The sequence below is a fragment of the Kuraishia capsulata genome, genomic scaffold (assembly GCF_000576695.1).
Source record: "Kuraishia capsulata CBS 1993 genomic scaffold, Kuraishia_capsulata_scaffold_6, whole genome shotgun sequence".
Taxonomy (NCBI): domain Eukaryota; kingdom Fungi; phylum Ascomycota; class Pichiomycetes; order Pichiales; family Pichiaceae; genus Kuraishia; species Kuraishia capsulata.
Window position 1 is genome coordinate 799,772 of NW_019172955.1, and position 21,420 is coordinate 821,191.

The window sequence follows — 21,420 nt, forward strand, 5'->3', positions numbered from 1 at the left end:
CCACTCCAGTGGAAAGCTCAAAAGTGGGGCCCCTTCGTGGGCATCTGTTGGTGTAGTAGAGTGCTGCTTTAGCAGGAGCATTTACTGCTTCGACGTGCTTCCGATCTCAAACACTCCTTCAGGAGCGTTGATCAGTTCAATGTACTTGTCACATGGCAATACCTCCTCTGAAATATGCCCAACGCAAAGGACACACCCATGGCTCCAGTTTTCCATGAGTCCTTTGCACTTGCTGATTGTATCGTCATCCATGGCACTCAGGGCCTCGTCCAGAATGAGCACTTTGGGTTGTTTTACTATGGCACGGAGAAAAAGCGCCAATTTTTGGTCTGAGATGCTGAAATCTCTGAATAATTGGTCCCTCTTATCCCATAGTCCAAAGTGTTTCAGGTAGGCCTCGATCTGAGATTTCATCTCCGGGGTCTGGTCAGCAGGCACTCGGATAAAGCCCTCTGAAAAGCCAGACGCGAGAGTATCGTAGAGAGTAAAGGATTGAGGGAATATTGAGTGCAATTCAGGTGAGGTAATTCCAATAACTTTATTAGTTTTGAAGAAGTTCGTAGACCCTGTTGCTCTGGGTATTCCCAGGAACTCGATGCTGAGATTCCAGGATTGGGGATGGTCCAAGGTGATCAGTGCCAACATGGTGGTTTTTCCAGAACCATTCTTTCCTTTAATGTGCCATTTCTCGCCGTCTTTCACCTCCCATTTGAGTTTATTCAGAACCGACTTTTCACCATATTTGACAGATACATTATCAAACTTGATGAGGGTCACAGAATCTTGTGGAGAACTTGGGGGTTTGACCAGGGGCTGAAATTTCGAGCTTTCTTTCTTCAAAAGCTGCTGATTGCGGTGGTGTTGCTCTCTAATCTCAACTGCTTCATCAATAAGGTCATTTCTAGTGCCTGCCTTGATTAGTCCCGACTTATCCACCAAAGCAATGTTGGTGATCCAATCCGGGATCTCATCCTGAACCCTCTGACCCAAAATCAACAGGCTCTCAGGCCTTTTCTTGGTATAATCAGCCAAAAACGAAGAAACAGTCTCGGTAGCAGAAGGATCAAGTCCCAGAAACACATCGTCCAGTAACCAGACCCTAGGGTCCACATAAGCAGATCTGGCGATTTTGGCCCGCCTGAATTGACCATTACTCAGGGCATTCACAAACTTCCCTTTCAAATGCTCTAAGCGCAATTTCTCCAGCAAAAAGTCCAGCTTTTCCCAGTCCATGGAATCAGTCCTCGGATACGGGACTCTAGAGATGAAATTTTCGAGTCTTTCGTCGACCTCCACATCTTTGAAAAACTCGTATCTAGCACTCATGTGAGTGAATCCAGACCCGGCAGTATTCTTGTCCCTGAAGTGCAGATGCTCAAAAGCGCCATTCGGATCACCAAGTTTGGCCCAATTGAGGTGTTTAGCCCTCGGAGGTGAAACTAGAAACCCACCACTGACAGCCTTCAGAAAGTCAGTCTTTGAAGTTCCTATGACTGCCCATCTTTCAGAGGCGCGTAGAGTCAGCGACAGAGGCTTGGAAAATACAAAGTCAGCCGATCTACTACTTCCCCTGGTAAAGAGGGCCTCAGCAAAAGTAATGAGAGACATATTGTCGAAGAAAACTCAAATTCTATGGAGGTTCTTTCCAAAGCAGGGTATGACTCCTGATCTTATCTCCGCTATGCTCCACTGTGTTTCTCTCATTGATAGATGCCCTTCAAGGTTAGTTCCGTTTTGGGAAGTAGTCTCGAGGCAGAGTAAAAGATTGATTCAGCCACTACCTAATCAATCCTGAAAGGAATCAAAATCAGCATTCCGTTCGACCTTTTCCTTGATTGAAACAGGTTTCGGCTTCATGATTCCAATGCAACACTTCCGAGATGACTCGAAACTCCCCAATTCTTGTTTATGTGGCCGCAATCTTCCAACCCACCGATCCGAGCCAGCAAGCTGCAAACCCTCAGCCTCTTTGGTTGGCGCACAACAAATTCTAACACGCTTACGGATCGAAGAAACTTAAAACCCCCACACCTTCCGTGTTGTTTATTCTACCGTGACATTTGTCTCTGTTGCCTCTTTATCCGAAGGCTCTGAAACACCGATATTGGTATTCCGCGGCATGATGTCCATGATGATGCACATGCCTAGGTCAGGCCCAATTGACTACGCCTCCATGTCTAACAAAGTGCCAGACTTCCCCACGGACGCACATCTCACCGAAAACAAGGAGGAGCGCGAGTTTGGGTCTCTCACCTCGAAGGAATGGCTTTGTGTATCGAAGCACACTCCTGGTCGGCCGTTGCCAAAACCTGTTGTTGATGAGCCTCCATACTACATCCTCATCGCAACCTATCTGAGTTTCCTGATTCTGATCATCATTGGCCATATCAAAGACTTTTTTGGTCGCATTTTCATGCCCAAGCAATTCGAGCCTCTCATGGAGAAGAATGGGTATGCTCCGTGGTATTCGAGATTGGAGAGTTTCTACACTCGTCGCATGAAGGTTAGACTGGACGATTGTTTTGCTCGCAAGACCCACGGGGCACCTGGCAGATACGTCACCTGTTACAACAGATTTTCACCTGATTACAACCATTCGTTTTATTATGATGGCACCACGACAGATTGTTTGAATCTGAGCTCTTACAATTATTTAGGCTTTGGCCAATCTTCTGGAATTTGCACGGATAACGCCGTGGAGGCTCTGGAACAACGCGGTGTTTCTGCCTGTGGGCCCAGACTCGTGATTGGAACTTCTGATTTACACCTCAAATGTGAGAAAGTGGTTGCTGAATTTGTGGGGAAGGAGGATGCAATGGTGTTTGCAATGGGCTATGGTACTAACGCGTTTCTATTCTCTTCTCTGGTGAATTCTAAATGTCTCGTGATCTCCGACTCTTTGAATCATGCATCCACCAGATTTGGTGTCAGACTTTCGGGTGCTGCTGTTAAAATCTTTCCTCACAATGATATCAAAAAACTCGAGAAAATATTGAAAGATGCGATAGCACAGGGCCAACCCAAAACCCATAGGCCATGGAAGAAAATTTTAGTTGCCGTCGAGGGTCTCTTTTCCATGGAGGGTGATCTTTGCAATCTACCCGAGCTGGTGGAATTGCGTGATAAGTACAAGTTCTACTTGTTTGTGGATGAAGCCCACTCCATCGGTGCTTTGGGACCCCACGGTAAAGGTGTATGCGACTATTTCGACGTGGACCCTTCACGAGTGGATCTGTTGATGGGGACCTTTACCAAATCCTTTGGCGCCACTGGTGGTTATGTTGCTGCCAACAAAGACATTATACAGTATTTAAGGAAGGATATACTGACGAACGCGTATGGAGAGACGCCAGCACCAGCTGTTTTGGAACAGATCATCACTTCCTTGGGAATTATTAATGGGGATCTCAACGGAAACGAAGGCCAGGAGCGTTTGCAAAGAATCGCATTTAACTCCAGGTATCTCAGACTAGGATTGAAAAGACTCGGTTTCATTGTATATGGAGCTGATGATTCCCCGGTCATCCCCTTGTTGCTGTATCTTCCAGCTAAAATGCCCGCCATCAGCAGAATGATGTATGAAAGAAACATCGCCATAGTGGTTACCTGCTATCCAGCAACCGATCTTCTTACTGCGAGAGTGAGATTCTGCTTATCTTCATCTTTGATGAAAGAGGACATTGATTATATCTTGAAGGCATGCGACGATATTAGTAAGATATTGCAGATCAAGTACAGCAGTGGAATGGCTGGTGGAGAGAGAAATCCTGGTGACTATAAGAAGGGTATCAAGCCCAGATGGTCTATTGAGGAGGTTCTCGAAAAAACCCCTTACGATTGTAAGGGGGAGATGATTTAGAGGTCTCCAATTAAAAGGAGAAATTATGGTTGCAATTCCAACCTTCGGGCTATCAATCTTCGTTCCAGATGCTCCAAGAGAATCAATCCATATCACAACTCAAGTGCCTAGGATGTCTTTTCAATGATTGAACTCCAGACATTCAAGGATTCCACACCTACAACCCAAGTGGTCACCCAAAGATCAAAAAACATGGCTCTGTCCAAATTAATAATACCAACAAACCTACAGGCATGGTTCTACGGAAACAGACTAATCTTTTTTCCCTTTGTTTCCGCTTTATACTCACCTTTAATATATTTTTCACTTCTACGCCGCATCGAATTTGTTGGGTACACGTCTTCCGAGGAGCCGGGTCCCGAGTGGGGATCAGAAACAGCACGAGACCACGCTTCTTTGCCGAGTATACCAACAAGCGAGTATTTGCACTGCGTTGGTTTTTTTTTTGCACAAGAGTTTGGCCTTTGCCTGTATATACCGGATTTCACTTGGTACTCATTTGAAACTCTCTATCCACACGGAGTTTACGCGGTGTCCACACGGCATTCACTAGGGTCAACAAGCAACAGACTCCAAGTTATAGGAGCAGGTTATCCACAGACATTTGCACGACGCGTTCACTCTCATTAAGCAAACATTGAAGAATTTTAATCAAAGAAACCCAGGAGATCCGGATTTTTTTTTCGTCCATACTTTGCAACATTCCACATACTAGAATCATTACATCATACAAACCATGCCCGTCGTTACCAGCAAGATACCAGATGCACCCATAAGCACATTATCCGCGGAGGAGAAAGCAGAGCAGGAGTTTGGATCCTTGTCTTCTCCTGACTGGTTGTACGTGTCTCAGTTCAATTCGAAGGAGCCTCTGCCAGAGCCGGTAGCTGACGAACCTCCATATTACGTGTTGATCGCAACATATCTGAATTACCTTATTCTTATTATCATTGGCCATGTGAGAGATTACTTCGGCAAAATTTTTGTGCCTGAGGAATTTGAAGCAGTTATGGAGAAAGACGGATATGCCCCATGGTACTCCAACTTTGAGAGTTTCTACCCTCGTCGTTTGAAGAAGAGACTGGACGATTGTTTCGCACGTCCATGCCACGGAGCACCTGGAAGGTTCATCAAACTGTTCAACAGAACGTCTCCGGATTACAACACGACGTTTGAATACGATGGAACGTCCACTCCGTGCTTGAACCTTAGTTCATATAACTATCTTGGATTTGCCCAATCTGTGGGAACCTGCACTGACAATTCAGCCCGTGCCATAGACGAGTACGGAGTCTCGTCATGTGGCCCAAGACTTACGGGTGGATCTACAGACCTCCATGCCAAGTGCGAGAGGGTCGTTGCTGATTTCCTGGGAAAAGACGATTCCTTAGTGTTTTCCATGGGGTATGGAACCAATGCCAGTCTGTTTACGTCTTTGGTGAACTCGAAATGTCTCGTGATCTCCGATTCGTTGAACCACGGGTCCATCAGATTCGGTGTGAGACTTGCAGGTGCCACGGTGAAGGTGTTTCCCCACAACGATATGGACAAACTCGAGAAAATCCTCAAAAACGCCATTTCCCAGGGCCAACCTAAGACTCATAGACCATGGCGGAAGATCCTGGTTGCTGTTGAAGGGCTTTACTCGATGGAGGGTAACCTGTGCAACTTGCCAGCACTGGTGGAGCTCAGGGAGAAGTACAAGTTCTATCTTTTCGTTGATGAAGCGCATTCAATTGGTGCTCTGGGACCTAACGGTAAAGGTGTCTGTGATTATTTCAACGTGGATCCTTCCAAAGTTGATCTGCTGATGGGCACGCTGACGAAGTCATTTGGTGCTACTGGTGGTTACGTGGCTGCTAGTCAGGAGATCATTGACAGACTGAGAGTTGATATCACCACAAACACATACGGTGAGTCGACTCCACCGGCTGTTCTGGAGCAAATCATCACCTCGATCGGAATTATCAATGGTGACTTGAATGGCAACGAGGGAAAGGAGAGACTCCAAAGAATTGCTTTCAACTCAAGATATCTCAGGCTCGGATTGAAGAGACTAGGGTTCATCGTGTATGGTGCTGACGATTCTCCAGTGGTTCCTCTACTAACGTACCTTCCACCAAGGATGCCGGCCTTCAGCAGAATGATGTTGGAGAAGAAGGTGGCAGTTGTCGTTACTGGTTACCCTGCCACAGACCTTGCCACTTCAAGAGTCCGTTACTGTGTTTCTGCCGCTTTGAAGAAGGAAGACATAGACTACATCCTGCGGGCTTCTGACGAGATCGGAGAGAGACTGTTCCTCAAGTTCAGCACTGGAGTGGGCGGTGGAGGAAAGAACCCCGGCGACTATGAGAAGGGTATCAAGCCCAGATGGACCATCGAGGAAGTTTTAGAGAAAACTCCTTACGATTGCAAACAACCTATGTACTAACACCAATACTCATCTAGAAACTATGTAATAAACGAGATAAATTGCATAAAAAGGTAGACCCGAGCTGCACGTGACTTGGAAGAACTGAACCGGTCGCCATTGGCAGAGCCAGACTTCTTCCCGAACTCAAGGTGTTTGTTTCTAATGGTGGGTTGACCTTAAACATTCCCGTTGCATCAACTTTGGAAATAATGTTTTCCCGTGCATTTTTGAACGGTGCAAGAGCCGTAAGTTTTGATTTATTTCTGAGTTTCAGAGCGGGGTTTGGTTGTCCACAGCTTGGAACCCAAAACCAACCAATAGCTTGTCTGGCTTACTAACGAAGTTTCCCCAGACCCGTCCAGCCTTGGCTACGGCCTGGAAAAAGCCACTACTGGCCAGATTCTTATCTGAAGAGACCAAAAATGCCATCGACCAGGCAGTCCACTCTGCGAAAGTTGTTCTGTTCATGAAGGGTACTCCAGAAGCCCCACAGTGTGGATTCTCCAGAGCCACCATCCAGGTCCTGGGCCAACAAGGTGTTGATCCTATGAAGTTTGCCGCATACAACGTTCTGGAGGACCCAGAACTCAGAAACGGAATTAAAGAATATTCACAATGGCCAACGATCCCACAGTTGTATGTGGACAATGAGTTTGTTGGAGGATGCGATATCGTGATGTCCATGAGCCAATCTGGGGAGTTGGCCGAGTTGCTTGAGAGCTCAGACGCTCTGATTCCAGAAGAAGAACCTATAGAGGAGGCCAAGGAGGCAAACATAAAGCCAGCCGAGAGGAATTAAAAGAGGTGAGTCTTAAACCATAAACGGTTGACGCGGGACATCCAGTTCCCCTTTGACCTTTATAGTCTTGTCTATATTGAAGTATGTAATTTATGGCGATGTTTTCCCCTGCCTTATAGCCCAGTTTGTAACATTTTCGGAAACTGATCTTCAGATTGGGGAAGTTGGGGCTGCTGGATTGAAATATCCAATACCACTTACGGCTCTATCTACGTCTTGAACTGATGGAGAAAGCGTGTGGATGTTACATGCAATTACGCAACCGTAAATGCAAGATCACGCTCTCCCTAATGACAAGACGGCTAGAAAAACAACGTAGAATTAAACTGGCAAAACGTATAGAAGCCACATGAAACACCAAAGGACCCACCAAGAAACCACAATAAAAAGAGGCACATAACAAACTTTCCACCTAAACACGGTCGATTAGATCACCGACATCGTTTCTTACCCGATCCTTAATGTCTCCTCTCGTTCTCAGCGAAGGCCTCTTAAAATAACTGCTGGTTTTGGCAAACGACAGTAGTGAATTGTATAGCCCTTCCCCGAAGTGAAGAAACTTTAAAACAGACGAGCCATAACCGCTCTCATCAGTGGAACCAGTGATATTCAGTCTAGATCGGTTAGTCATGGGCATTTAGATCCACTTTCCACAAATTTTTTCTCTCACTTACTCGAAACCCGTGTTCTTCTTTATGCTCGCCAGTATGAGGGAGATAAGAACAAGGTCCAAGGAATAGTGTACTAGTTTTCCGATCTGATGCGTTAGAAAAAGTCGCAAGAAACACGCCAAATGCGAAACACGAAAGTACATATACTCACACCCATGTTCAGTAAGTGAGGTTGATATATATAACGATCAACCAAAGAAAGAACAAACAAGAGAGTCCACGGTAAACACCCCAGCCGTATCCAGAATGTATCACGTGACCGATTCCAAGTTCTGTCAAAAAGTGCCCGGGCACCAGATTGGAGACTACAACCTGGAGTAGTAACCAGTGCGTATCCACGCTTCACACTAAACATACATCCTAGACTTCTGAGCGTATCCAACTTCGATTTGTCTGATGAGCGACCTCAAGGAAAAACCCGAGACTCAAAATGGTCAGCGGGACAAGGAAAAAGGAAAATATAGGTACCGCATAGAAATTCAGCAGATGATGTTTGTGAGTGGTGAATCCAACGACCCACCAGAAATCACTACATCCCTGATTGAGGATATTGTGAGGGAACAAGTCATAGAGATAATAACGCAGTGTACAAAAACTTCGTCTCTGAGAGGTGTCAAGTCGATTGCGCCCGAGGACGTGATCTTCCTTATTCGTCACGATAAGGCGAAGGTCAACAGATTGCGTACTTACTTGAGCTGGAAAGATGTTCGTAAGAATGCCCGGGATCAGGAAAGTGGTGATATCGGAACCGGAAATGACCTGATAGATGACTCTGCTGGAGCGAACGTTGCCGGGACTTCGAGTGGAGCAATTGACAATAAGATGCTAGCCAAGCAGAAGAAGTCCAAGATCAGATTGCCCTGGGAACTACAGTTCATGTTTAGCGAACAGCCTCTTGACGATGGCAAGGATGACAATAATCTTGATGATGGTGAGAGAGAGGCTGCTATTGCTGGTCTAAAGAGATTGAAAGCAAACGACGACAGAACGAAGAACATGACGAAGAAAGAGTACGTTCATTGGTCTGAGTGCAGACAGGCCAGCTTCACATTCCGCAAGGCCAAGAGATTCAAAGATTGGTGTGGGCTTTCGAGTCTGGTAGACTCCAGGCCTCATGACGATGTGATAGATATTCTGGGATTTCTCACGTTTGAGATAGTGTGCTCTCTTACGGAAGAGGCACTCAAGGTGAAAGAACTACAGCGAGCCCAGCTGGAGACCAAGAACGGAATTATACAGGAGTCAAAGAAACGGCAAAGGCATTACCTGTTTGACGAGCCTGAAGAGGCCGCCAAACCAATACAGCCTCACCACGTCGACGAGGCCTGGCGCAGACTGCAGCGAGGAATATTCGCTACAAAGACGTTGGGCAACTTCAATGGGTTCAGATCGCGGTATAGGCCCAGACTGATTTGAAGAGGGTTTGGTGTATAACAAATGCGTGTTTGTGAAATGCTTATTCCCTAATATACAATGGTGTGTCCCATACGAACGTAGGACTTTCGCTGAACCTCTTTTTGTTCATATCGCTTTTTAAAAGATCCACACTGGCCATGCTCCGGATGAAAGGTGCGACTTGAATGGCAAAAGACTCCTGTGATAACGCATTGAACGCAGTTCTTGGATGGCAATCAATGAAGTCGTAACTATCATGAAATCTTCTTTCTTTGGCCCTACTTCCTGATCTGTAAAGCCTGGAAGAGTAGAACGACAGGAACCCTTCTCTGAGGTCAAAGCCTGAAGACAATGTTTCCGGTATTTCACCAGTCAATTCGTCGAAGGAATCGTATTTTTTGTACAATTCTTCCAGAGATTTGCACGAAAATTCAGTGGAACTTTCGGCAGTAGCATCAGCCTGAGACCCAGCTATAATTGGAATCTCTTCATCTTCTTGCGCTCTTACACCAACCTCACAGAGGGAATGTTTTGGCAACCTTCCGCTGCAAAGTAGATTCAATTGCATTAACGCTTTCCTCGTATCTCTGAGACCTGATATCTCCTCCAAAATCTCTGAGTGCACTTTGAATCCCATTATCAGAGCAACAGCATCCAAATACTCTTTCAAAACCCTCTGACTCGGTTTTTTCAGAGTGTATATTGTCGCATGGTCAATGATGCTAGAAGGAATCGAGTCAATTGATTCACACGTCAAAATGACCGGGCGGTGTGAGTACGACATGAGATTTCGAATGGCTGACCAAAAGTCTTTATCCAGTTCTTCAAATACAACGTCACAATCGTCGAACAAAATGACTCCGTTCTTGGTGTTATCGCTCTCTGTTTTTGCGTTGACAGTCTGGGTCGTCCCAATCTGCTTCAGGTGGAAATTGATATCTTTTTTGGCCCTTTCCTGACCTGTGTTTATCTCAAAAACATGGCCATTAAGCTCGTCTTCGGCAATAGCATAGACAGCTGAGGTCTTACCGCAACCATTTTCTCCTTGCAAGATCAACAACGGCACAAACACCTCATCATCAGAAGGTTCATCATAATCAACAATGAAATCCATATCGTCATCATCATGAGTTTTCTTCGTGTTGAGGTACGCCTCTCTGGCTTTAGTGTTGATGGACTTGAGTCTTTTGAACGCATTCACAATCCAGTCATTGATGGAATTTCTCGTGGTTCTAGAAATCAGCAATTCAGAATGTCTGGTTGGAGCGAAAAGATCGCACCATTGTCGGCTCGACTTCCTCATCTCTTTGACAATGAAAGGATCTGCCATTATGTCTTGCAAACGGTTGAATCGTTCATCTTTTTGGAGATCGAGACATGTCAGAATTGCAATATCTCTCAGTAACCTGATATCAAATTCTTCCATGGTGTACGTATAGTGTTTATGCTGATCGTGTTTGACTTTTGCCCTGTCGGATCTCATGAGAGCGGAGGTCTCCTCTGCTGAGACCTCAAAGGGTGCAGGACTCGTGGTGCGGATCTTGAGTCCAGCCAACAGTTCTTTTTCAGTGACCTCGTCCTCCATATTTCTCACCAAGAATTCGTCTTTTTTCAGAACTGGAGCTTTCATTTCCTTCATTTTCCAAGGCCTCTCTATACCCTTCCCTTTTTCAATAGCGGCTTCTTTTGCTCTATTGGATACATCCGAAAAGAAAGAGTAGCCCGAGCTGGGCCTGGAACTTTCAAAAGCCCCAGCAAAATCAATGTTTCCCCTACTGAGCAGCGGATTTGGTTCTGGCTTGATTTTGATGGTCTTGAGCTTCTCTGAGCTGATTGGTATGGTGACCATAAATCCTTTCGTTGGAAGTTTCTTGGACTGCTTGTCCGACTTTGAAGGCTTTTTGGTTTTCTTTGTAAGCGGTCGGCTGCCCAGATCATCATCCGAAGATTCTATGTGGATAACATCAATCTCATCACCAGAGGCCCCAATCACATTCTCCGGAGTCGTCGCGGGTACAGCTTTCTGTGCATCTTTTTCTCTGAAACTCTTAAATATGTCCATTGGAGAAGCTGTGGCAGTAGCACTCAGATCTGGACCGACAGACTTGACTGAGCTGACTGATTCATCTTCATCTATATTGATTGCCTCGTGCGAGGTACCTGCGCCTGTCACACTAGCTAGTCTCTTAGGACTTATCTTCATCACAACAATTCGGCTTTTAATATTTTGCTTCCTATCCTTGTCTCTGAAACTTTTGAATATGTCCATCGGCGAAACCCTTACGGGCTGTATGCTGGAAGCCTCAACCGGAGCGGAGTTCAATTCGCTTACCCCAGGAACTTCTTTTGGGCTAGATGAAACAACAGTATTATCAATTGCATCCGGCTGCGTATTGCTGCTTCCCAGAACTGGAGAAAAGCCCACCAAGGAATCCTCAATAATACTAGATGATACATCCTCTGAATCTTGCCCTTCATTATATGCCAGTATCGTATCGCTGATTGCTCCTTCCAAGTCCTCCTTTTTAAATTCTGTTTCAGTGGTGGCTTGTTCCTTTCTCTCAATGTCCAAATTCTTCTTCTTGTCCTTGTCTCTGACCATTCGAAAAAAGTCCATCGGGGAAACTTTCACCGCGGCCTCTTTATCTGAAGCTGGAGCCTGCGTTTGAGAAGATTCAGCCTCGTCCAACTCCACAATCTCAACCGGGCTTAATGGAACTGAAATATCACTAACAGTCGCTTGTTGCGGATCCGACACGAAGCTCAAAATGTTCCCACGCGAAACCTTTGCCGAACAAGACTTTTGATGTGGCCTGGTAGCAGCTTCCACACTCTTATCTGACCCTTTATCATATGTGTTCGTCCTCAACTTTGCTGGTTTTGTAGCTTCACTTTCTACCGAAAAACTGCTCTTTTCTCGTATCACTGCTGGTCTAAATCTGTCAAACATGCTCACCGAAACGGGCCTCTGTATCACCATGTCTTCTACCATGGATGTGTGAGGGTCGCTACCCGCCGGTATTGACTCCGGAGAACTCGTAATTTCTCGGAAAGACGATTCAGACTCCTTGGCGTCGAGTACACCCTCCATCTGACACAAAAAGCAGTGTTGCACACCGATTGACGTGGCTATTGTGAACCGCGTGTATCAAGAGAACGGGGAAGTGGCATGCCCAAAACGCGCTCCCGCATCGCGTCTGTTTCCACAACCAGGGCCACATAACCAATTTTGAAGTGAAATATTGTATGGCCAAAACATGGTGCAGCAACTTAGGATCTGATGTACAAAATTCTATATTTTATTTGATGTTCTATGCTTCATTACAACCCTAGATCCTTCTTCACCTGAGATCTGCAAATAGGGTGGTATGACATCTCATACTTTCTGAAGGTAGCGATAGCCAGGTCACGGTCGACCCTGTCTAGCAAGACATAGGCTGGTCTCACAAACTTCATTCTTCCCACAGTTCCTAGCCAATCGGCCAGTTCTGTGTAGTAAGAAGTAACTCTTCCGGTGAGTTGCAACCTTAACCATCTGTACAGATATTCGGCATTTTGAGTTTTGGCATAGTAGGAATACACTGATTCCATGACCGACAGTGCCAATTGTCCTCCTTCAGAAGCCCAGGAAAAGCCATGAACTCCTTCTAGAGCGACCAAAGTGTCCAAAAATACCTCGTTCTGGTTTCCTTTGAAGTGCGCAATATCCTTAGCACTGAATTGTTCCGTCAGCAATTTTTTAGTTGGATTCTCGGAGCTGACCTTGACCCATTTTTGCGCAAGAGAGTAACATTCATCTACCAAAGTAGTGTCAAACTTGGGCTTTGGTGGGAGACCTGGAGCGTACAACCAAGTATTCCAGTCAATTGAGTCCAGAAGCTCAGTTTTGTCCGAAAAGAACCCGTACAAAGTGTCTAGGAACTCAAAAGTGTCCAAAGACTTGTACTTGTACTTGGAGAAGTAGAACGACAGAAACGGGTCAAACACCTCAAAACCTCCCAAAGTTTGTTCCAGAGTGTAAAGCAAGCAGAAACCCTTTTCGTAAGGAACGCTGGAGAAAGCATCGTCTGGATGAGTCTGGTCCTTCAAGTCCTGTACCAGAGTTGAGAATCTTTCAGCAGACTTGCCCATTGCCCTGATGGAGTTCTCCAAGTCAGTCCAACCAACAATAGCACTAAGATGTCTGGTCTGTTCGCCATGAAGAGCACCCATTATTCTCCTTTCGAGATAAACTGTCCATCCTTCGTTGAGCCAAAAGTGGTCCCACGAACAATTGGTGACCAGATTTCCAGCCCACGAATGAGCAAGTTCGTGTGCAATGACATCCACATTCTCCCTATTACCAGAAATCAAGGTGGGAGTCACAAACGTCATGTTGGGGTTTTCCATTCCTCCAAAAGGCATTGCCCTGTTCAACACGAGGACATTGTAGGTTTCCCATTCGTAGTCAAACACTAGCTTCTCCGCGGTCTCAATGAAGTTCTCCATGTCCTTCTCGAACTCGTAGGTACACCTATCAATAACGCAAGGTTCGCTGAAAACTTGCGATCTGGGACCAGCTCTAGCTCCCACAAGATCACCTGCAGCCATAGCCACAAGATAAGATGGAATTGGCACAGGTTGCTCGAACTTGTACAGCTTGCGATCACCAGAGACAGCCTCAGGCTCTCCAACTGCACGCGCGGCTACCAGAACTGGCAACGGAGAAGTCACATTATACGCATAGGTAGACTTGATCGAGGGAGTGTCAAAGCATGGGAAAAAAGAACGGGCATGGATAGGCTCACATTGGGAGAAGAGATATGGCAGTTTTCCACCATCCGTCTGAGGAGGGTCCAACCATTGCAAGGCAGTCCCACCCGCAGTTGTCTCAAAATCGATTGAAATAGTAAATAGGGAAGCAGTTTCTGGAAGTGAAACTATCAGTGGAGTTCCGAGTGTTTCGTGTTTGGTTCCAAAGGTGAAGTCAACGGCTCTTCCATTGACATAAGCCGCTTTAACGTCCAAATGGGCAGTATCAAGTATCACAGACTCGACAGCAGAAAGACGACTAATCTGGTAGCCAACCTGTCCAATCAAAGCCTTTTTATCGAAAGAAACCTCCAGGTCCAAAGTCGTCTTTGTAATCTTGAAGTTGTGGTAGTTCGATAAAGTCGAGTAGTCTAGCTCTGGGGATGACTTGGGAAGGTGAGGAAGCAGCACCTTTGCCAACTTGGGCGAGATGTTGGGATATTTGTCCAAAACCATTGTTGAGTAACCTCTGTGAAGATTCAGGGACTTTCTGTGCAAAAATCGGGCAATTCTCACAAGGGTCATAGGCGGTTATATATGTTGGATGTGTTCGTTAGGGGCTCTTCTCATAAAATGCATCCATGCGGTTGTGCGGATATCAAGTTTCCGGCCGCCTTTCTGTTGGGGAACGACTTTGTTTGAAGGGTTTGACGGTTATGGCTGAAAGGCTTTTTAGCTAGGTTTCGAGAAGTCCATAGTTGTTTAGACAGTTCTAATGTCGAATAAGAGCTGTGCTTGGGATATAGTTGAAAGCTTTACAAATGGAGGCCGTTTAAACTTTGCTGGTTTTTTTTCCAGTTCAGAGCCACGCCATCTGACGGATACTTTCTAAACGGCTCTGGTGCCGTGAATATCCACTCCGCGCGGCTCTGGCACACCGTTTGAAAACCGTTATTATGTAGCAAGTGCAGATAAATCGGCCGAAGCGGCTCGCAGAAGGTAGAAACAGGTATTTTTTTTATGGATAAACAGTTTGTTAGTCCTTTGTCCAGTGAATGGCACGTAGGTGTCTAACCAAGACCGGTAATAGCTAAGAGACGTGGGTACAAAGAGCGAGAGTAGTCTAAAGATGTGCAAATTCGAAGATTCGAGAGAAAGCCACCTGTTTTTCTGGCAAAATCGTCACCACTCAACACCACTCAACACCACTCAAGGCTGAAATAGCCCGTGGAAGCTCAACCACCAGGTAGTGTAAAGACAAAATCTATCAACGCCCCGGTCCCGAAGGAGGAGTCACCGTTTTAGGCAATTTTCTCGGAGGTCCCTCCCCATCGGGTGACACTCTACGCGAGAGGTTGTCCATGAAGAGTTCGAGATTTATGACTCCAGATAAGAAATAAAAGCATAAAAAGAATATTTTAACGTGTACCTCATGCTCGTATTTGAGATCCCTTTTTTTCCACCGTTTTAAATTGATTGTGGTGACTATAATCAAAAAAGTTCTAGAAATTTCGCAACCACGACCAATCACACGAAAGCTAGATTTCTCCGTTCGTGCAGCCGACGTACATAAGAGGGGCTGCCCGCACTTCCATTTGTTTTTCTTCTCTTCCTAACACCCCTCTATTTTGATATACTTCTTAAGGTCTGAAAAGTTTAATTTATAAGATGTCTGTTGAGTTGAAGGAACATCGTTCGTCAACGGCGGATATCTCCACCACTTCCGAGGGACTGCCGATCTCAAATATAATACCCAAGAACGACGAGGATGACGCCTCGATGTTGATGGCATTCAACAACGCGAAACCATCGCTTTTGGTGATTTGCCTCACTGTTCTGGCATCTATTTCGGGATTCATGTTTGGATATGATACCGGATACATATCGTCGGCGTTGGTTTCCATTGGAAAGGATTTTGGTAGTGAACTGACCTATGGCCAACAGGAGTTCATCACTGCAGCAACATCCTTAGGTGCTTTGATATCGGCAATTTTTGCTGGAATCTGCGCAGACTTGTTTGGCAGAAAGCCGGTGGTTATGACATCGAACGTGTTGTTCGTGGTGGGTGCTGCTATACAGTGTGGAGCCCATACCGTTTGGACAATGATTGCTGGTAGACTTGTGATGGGGTTTGGAGTGGGTATTGGTTCGCTAATTGCCCCTCTTTACATCTCAGAATTGGCTCCATCTAGATTCAGAGGTAGACTCGTCGTGATTAACTGTCTTGGTATAACAGGTGGCCAACTGATCGCGTACGGCGTTGGTGCTGGTCTGGATCAAGTCCACAATGGCTGGAGAGTTGTGGTTGGATTGTCCATGATTCCACCAGCAATTCAACTTGTGGCTTTCTTCTTCTTGCCAGAAACACCAAGATATCTCATCTCAAAGGGTAAAACGGAGAAGGCTGCCGGAGTTATTTCTAGGACTCACCCTGGTGCTTCCCAAGCCTTGATAGAAACCAAGATTGGCGAGTTCATGCAGCTCAATAACGAATTACCCGGCTCAAACGTGTTTTCCAGAACTTGGGAAGGTATTAAGGAGATTCACAGAGTTCCTTCCAACTTCAGAGCCTTGGTTATTGCATGTGCATTGCAGGGCATTCAACAATTCACCGGATTCAACTCGCTGATGTACTTCTCAAGCACTATTTTTCAAGCTATTGGATTTGATAATTCTACAGCTGTTTCGGTAATTGTTGCTGGTACCAACTTCGTCTTCACTCTGGTGGCCTTTTTCGTCATTGACAGAGTTGGCAGACGTCGCATTTTGCTGATTGGTATTCCAGGAATGATGATATCGCTCATAGTATGTGCTATTTCGTTCCATTATATTAAAATTGAGTTCAAGGATGGCTCTGCAGTTTTGAGGGACACTAAGATCACGGGATGGGGTATTGTTGTGATTGTGGGAATGGTGTGTTTTGTCGCTACTTACGCCGTGGGAATTGGTAATGTTCCATGGCAACAATGTGAGTTGTTTCCTCAATCCGTTCGTGGTATTGGCGCATCATATGCTACTGCTACCAACTGGTCTGGTTCTTTGGTCATTTCTGCTACATTTTTGACGATGTTGGAGAATATAACCCCAACGGGAACGTTCGCTTTCTTTGCTGGTCTATGTTTGGTTGCATATGTGTTTGTGTTTTTCTGTTATCCAGAGCTCTCCAACATGGAGCTAGAAGAGACTCAGGCGGTTTTGACTGGTGGATTCAATATCAAGCAGTCCAAGAAGCTGGCTTCTGCCCGCCGCCGTCAACACGCGAAGGAACTAGCGGAATATTTGGAGAAGAACACCGAGGAGTTGGTGGACAAGGTCTAGAATTAGATAAGAATGTCAATATTGGTATTGACAGTAGCTTTCGAATTTGCTAATAATGATTGACGATTAATTAAAACAGCTTGTGGAATGTAGATATGCCTTAAAACGCAAATTTTGTCCAATAAACCAATATCAATATTGCTGATCGCTTACTCTTTACACTTGAGCGTAGGATTTTGGAATCGAAACCTTGATTCATGTCCGTAGTTCATTAACACCGGATTTAAAGATCATACTTCCTTGCGCTGAGAAGCTATATGCACTTGCGGACAGAGCATTCATGCAAGGCCGGAGCTACGCCGGTAGCACTTAATTTTCACACGACCGAGCCCCCCTTTACTACCCCAATATTGACCTTCTAGCGTTGTATCTCTGGTTCTGAAGATGTAGCTTTCACATAGACTTTTCCTCCCAAAGGATTAATGTCCAACCAAGGGTTCAAGGCCATCCCTTCGAGAGAACGTGGTCTATCTAACTCATCGCTTTTGTCCGGTCGAACATTATTCTCTAGAACCCACCATGACGCATCTGTTTCCCGATCCTCGGCTCTCTCCGAAAACACATCCAGTATACTCAACGGATACGCTGTGAAACCTTCACCTTTGACAATTTTGCTGACTTTCCTGGCTTCTATATCCGGGTTTATGTTTGGTTATGATACGGGCTACATTTCCTCGGTGTTGGTGAGCATAGGCGCTGATCTTGGTGGAGATGGACTCTCTCTGACCAACAGAGAATACATCACGTCTGCCACTTCTTGTGGTGCTTTGTTTGGAGCGATAGTTGCTGGTACGTTGGCAGATGCCTGGGGCCGGAAGCCGGCTATTATGGGATGCAACCTGCTGTTTATAGCTGGTGCTTCCATGCAATGTGTTGCCAAGACAGTGCATTTTATGATAGCGGGGAGGCTGGTGATGGGCATTGGGGTCGGAATAGGATCACTGATTGCACCTCTTTACCTGTCAGAATTGGCACCTTCGAAGTTTCGAGGAAGAATGGTGATTATCAACTGTCTAGCCATCACCGGAGGACAGCTGATTGCGTATGCCTTGGGGGCTCTTTTCAGCTATTTACACATCACTTGGAGATTTCTGGTTGGATTCTCACTGATACCATCTATGGTACAATTGGTGGCTTTTTTGTTTCTTCCAGACACTCCGAGATACCTGATAATGGTTGGAAAGACAAACCAAGCGGCTGAGGTCCTACGGAAGATTTACTTGGATGCTCCTAATGATTTGATAGCGGCAAATATCGCCGAACTTTCTTCGTTCAACTCTGATTTGGACCTAGAAAATGAATCGCGTCTTCACAAAATTTGGAGTAAAATCAAGGAGATCCACACGGTGCCCTCCAATTTACGCGCCTTGATAATAGCCTGTGGTCTACAGGGGATCCAACAACTTACTGGATTCAACGCGCTGATGTATTTCTCTGGGACAATATTCGAGATGATTGGGTTTCAAAACTCTATTGGGGTGTCATGTATCGTTGCGGGAACCAACTTCGTTTTCACGATAGTGGCCTTCCTGGTGATCGATAGGGTTGGCAGAAGGCGGATCATGCTTTGGACGGTTCCGGGAATGTTGGTGTCTCTTTTGGTGTGTGCATGGACATTTTCGCATCTGGATTTCAACACCGATGAAAGTGTTTCTGTGACGGCCTCCAGGGCAGTTTGGAATCTCTTGACCGTTGTGGGAATGATGTCGTTTGTAGCATTTTACGCTAGCGGTCTTGGAAATGTACCATGGCAGCAATCGGAGCTATTTCCTCAATCTGTGCGTGGCTTAGGAACTTCCTACGCTACAGCTACTAACTGGTCGGGATCTTTGATACTATCCATGACCTTCCTTACTATGATGGAGAAACTGACTCCATCAGGGACGTTTATATTTTTTGCCTTTGTCACGCTTGCGTCGGTGGTTTTCATCTACTACTGTTATCCAGAACTTTCGGGATTGGAGTTGGAAGAAACTCAGGACCTGCTCACTGGTGGTTTTAACGTTAAAAAGTCCGTGCAGATGGCTGGAGAGAGAAAGGACATGGCCACCAAACTGGCCTCCTTCCAGGACAATGTGACCCTTGACGTTGTGTGAAGTAATATTCGCACCTTTATGAACATGATATGACAATAGGATTATAAATTCTCAAAAAACACCGCTCATTTTTCATCTATTTTATCGTAGGAGATTCGTTGTAACCCGTCGGTTACCGTAGGCACGAGCCACATTACATGCAGATATTATTTATCTTCATAGATAAACCGTTGGCCGGTTCGCCGGATAACTTGAGTTAAAGACAATATCTAGGGAAATTGATCAATTCCCATTCATATGTACTATAACTCAGCGATTACATTATTACAGTTTGCTATCTTTCTCAGATATTATCGTCATTTTCTGCCGAATCTAACGCACATTGAACGCATCTGATAACAGGCGGCCCGACCAAGCGTGCCGCAACTATCTCCCCACCTCCGCGCAAAAAGTTTCACTTCACCCACTTTTGCGTGAGTCACTGACTAGTATCCCAACAAGTTGGAGACATTTTCTAATTTTTATTGATAAAATCAATATTCCATGGTGTTGGTGGGAATTTCCGAGAAACAAAAAATAATATGAGTGCAATAGAGGTGAAGGCAGTGGATACAGACACAGCCGTACCCTCTAGAGTGGAGGGGAGACGAAGGGACTCTCAATTCGATCACGAAAGTGAGAATGGAGACCTAGATTTCGACAGAAAGAGTGAAAGTACCCAGAAGGAAGATGAAGAAGCAATTTCCTCGGAGACAGATGCGGGTCCCCTCCAATTGGAAGTTCCAGATGGAGGGTATGGTTGGGTCATAGTGTTAGCATGTTTCTTCTTCAACATTAGCACATGGGGATCGAACGCAGGTTACGCTATTTACCTAGCACATTATCTGAATAACAACACTTTTCCGGGAGCAACAAAAATCGATTTCGGAATTGTTGGTGGCATTGTTTTTGGGTGTGGTCTTCCTCTGGCTCCACTGTATAACTACATGGTTGGAAGGATAGGCTTGAAGTCAGTCATCGTGATCGGGATCACCATCCAGCTTGCCGGAACATTATTGGCTAGTTTCAGCACGAAGTACTGGCAAATCCTGCTGACCCAGGGAGCTTGTGAGGGAGTGGGAATGTCGATGGTGGCCCTCACCAACGTCAATCTTCTTCCCCAATGGTTCAGGAAGAAGAGAAGCACAGCTATCGGCTTTGCAGCAGCTGGATCAGGAATGGGAGGTATTATATTCAATTTGCCAATGCAGCAGATAATAAATAAGCATGGTTTCAGATGGTCTCTGCGAGTCCAGGCTATAATGTGTGCTAGTTTGAGCGTCATAGGACTGTTTTTGGCCAGATCCAGAGAAAAACATATCAGACCGGTGTATAAGATCTACGACAGACAGGTTTGGAGGTGTTTTGGCATATGGCTCGAAGTGATTTATTTGATGCTCACCATGTTGGGTTACGTCGTCTTGATGTATAATCTGGCGGATTTTACCAGATCTTTAGGATATACCGCGCAACAGGGCTCGGTGGTCTCCACTATGGTTTCCGTGGGAAGTTTGACCATACGACCCTTTTGCGGAAGAATCCTGGATTACTATGGTCCTGTCAATGTTTCCATTTTTCTTCATGCAATTGTGGGGGTTTTTGCAATTGCAATGTGGATTCCTATCAGAAACTTGGCTTCGGCTATCATATTCGCCTTCATAGAGGGGGGCATGATGGGAACGCTCTGGATAGCAATGCCTCCCGTAACTGCGAAGATTGTTGGTTTGAGGAAGATGGGAGTCGGACTTGCAGTTAACTGGATTTTTCTGGGGGTGGCCGGGTTTGTCTCGCCAATTATTGGCATAGACCTCAAGTCAAAAGATATCGATGGCCACTCGTTTCCTGCCCAATACCGCAATCCGGCAATATTTGTGGGATGTGTATATTTTGGAAGTGCCATTGCCTTGCTGATAATGAGAGGCTGGATCATTGCCAGATCAAAACTCGCGGATGAGCGTTTTGGAGCTCGTGAAGAAGATCAAGATAGTCTGGAAATTTCAGTTCCTCCAATGGCTACCATGCGCAATCTGTTCACCATGTACGGCAAAATCTAAGTCTGAAACTGCAATATTCTAATTTGAATTAATTTTTATGCGACTGTAAAATGTTAAAAATTAGTATTATGATAAACACGAAGAAGACTGGCAATAAGCCTCTGC

The 21,420-nt window shown here is 45.5% G+C and overlaps 12 protein-coding genes across 12 annotated transcripts; 7 read left to right on the top strand and 5 right to left on the bottom strand.

The window, feature by feature from the left end:
* Positions 1 to 81: 81 nt before the first annotated feature.
* On the bottom strand, positions 82 to 1,608 carry KUCA_T00005172001 (uncharacterized protein; the record flags this gene model as incomplete). Its single annotated transcript, XM_022606330.1, has 1 exon — positions 82 to 1,608. One exon carries the CDS (start codon positions 1,606 to 1,608, stop codon positions 82 to 84), a length of 1,527 nt encoding a protein of 508 aa, XP_022461173.1.
* Positions 1,609 to 2,119: 511 nt separating this feature from the next.
* On the top strand, positions 2,120 to 3,859 carry KUCA_T00005173001 (uncharacterized protein; the record flags this gene model as incomplete). The annotated part of the gene is made up of 1 exon (XM_022606331.1): positions 2,120 to 3,859. One exon carries the CDS (start codon positions 2,120 to 2,122, stop codon positions 3,857 to 3,859), a length of 1,740 nt encoding a protein of 579 aa, XP_022461174.1.
* A 123-nt stretch (positions 3,860 to 3,982) lies between these two features.
* Positions 3,983 to 4,489, top strand: KUCA_T00005174001 (uncharacterized protein; the record flags this gene model as incomplete). The annotated part of the gene is made up of 1 exon (XM_022606332.1): positions 3,983 to 4,489. The coding sequence occupies one exon, from the start codon at positions 3,983 to 3,985 to the stop codon at positions 4,487 to 4,489; it is 507 nt and encodes a 168-aa protein (XP_022461175.1).
* Positions 4,490 to 4,595: 106 nt separating this feature from the next.
* On the top strand, positions 4,596 to 6,290 carry KUCA_T00005175001 (uncharacterized protein; the record flags this gene model as incomplete). The annotated part of the gene is made up of 1 exon (XM_022606333.1): positions 4,596 to 6,290. The coding sequence occupies one exon, from the start codon at positions 4,596 to 4,598 to the stop codon at positions 6,288 to 6,290; it is 1,695 nt and encodes a 564-aa protein (XP_022461176.1).
* Positions 6,291 to 6,542: 252 nt separating this feature from the next.
* Positions 6,543 to 7,049, bottom strand: KUCA_T00005176001 (uncharacterized protein; the record flags this gene model as incomplete). The annotated part of the gene is made up of 1 exon (XM_022606334.1): positions 6,543 to 7,049. The coding sequence occupies one exon, from the start codon at positions 7,047 to 7,049 to the stop codon at positions 6,543 to 6,545; it is 507 nt and encodes a 168-aa protein (XP_022461177.1).
* A 434-nt stretch (positions 7,050 to 7,483) lies between these two features.
* On the bottom strand, positions 7,484 to 7,708 carry KUCA_T00005177001 (uncharacterized protein; the record flags this gene model as incomplete). Its single annotated transcript, XM_022606335.1, has 1 exon — positions 7,484 to 7,708. The coding sequence occupies one exon, from the start codon at positions 7,706 to 7,708 to the stop codon at positions 7,484 to 7,486; it is 225 nt and encodes a 74-aa protein (XP_022461178.1).
* Positions 7,709 to 8,138: 430 nt separating this feature from the next.
* KUCA_T00005178001 (uncharacterized protein) lies at positions 8,139 to 9,158 on the top strand (the record flags this gene model as incomplete). Its single annotated transcript, XM_022606336.1, has 1 exon — positions 8,139 to 9,158. One exon carries the CDS (start codon positions 8,139 to 8,141, stop codon positions 9,156 to 9,158), a length of 1,020 nt encoding a protein of 339 aa, XP_022461179.1.
* A 40-nt stretch (positions 9,159 to 9,198) lies between these two features.
* On the bottom strand, positions 9,199 to 12,228 carry KUCA_T00005179001 (uncharacterized protein; the record flags this gene model as incomplete). Its single annotated transcript, XM_022606337.1, has 1 exon — positions 9,199 to 12,228. One exon carries the CDS (start codon positions 12,226 to 12,228, stop codon positions 9,199 to 9,201), a length of 3,030 nt encoding a protein of 1,009 aa, XP_022461180.1.
* A 230-nt stretch (positions 12,229 to 12,458) lies between these two features.
* Positions 12,459 to 14,453, bottom strand: KUCA_T00005180001 (uncharacterized protein; the record flags this gene model as incomplete). Its single annotated transcript, XM_022606338.1, has 1 exon — positions 12,459 to 14,453. One exon carries the CDS (start codon positions 14,451 to 14,453, stop codon positions 12,459 to 12,461), a length of 1,995 nt encoding a protein of 664 aa, XP_022461181.1.
* Positions 14,454 to 15,536: 1,083 nt separating this feature from the next.
* On the top strand, positions 15,537 to 17,186 carry KUCA_T00005181001 (uncharacterized protein; the record flags this gene model as incomplete). Its single annotated transcript, XM_022606339.1, has 1 exon — positions 15,537 to 17,186. The coding sequence occupies one exon, from the start codon at positions 15,537 to 15,539 to the stop codon at positions 17,184 to 17,186; it is 1,650 nt and encodes a 549-aa protein (XP_022461182.1).
* A 422-nt stretch (positions 17,187 to 17,608) lies between these two features.
* On the top strand, positions 17,609 to 19,282 carry KUCA_T00005182001 (uncharacterized protein; the record flags this gene model as incomplete). Its single annotated transcript, XM_022600354.1, has 1 exon — positions 17,609 to 19,282. The coding sequence occupies one exon, from the start codon at positions 17,609 to 17,611 to the stop codon at positions 19,280 to 19,282; it is 1,674 nt and encodes a 557-aa protein (XP_022461183.1).
* A 521-nt stretch (positions 19,283 to 19,803) lies between these two features.
* Positions 19,804 to 21,315, top strand: KUCA_T00005183001 (uncharacterized protein; the record flags this gene model as incomplete). Its single annotated transcript, XM_022600355.1, has 1 exon — positions 19,804 to 21,315. The coding sequence occupies one exon, from the start codon at positions 19,804 to 19,806 to the stop codon at positions 21,313 to 21,315; it is 1,512 nt and encodes a 503-aa protein (XP_022461184.1).
* Between the last annotated feature and the right edge of the window lie 105 nt (positions 21,316 to 21,420).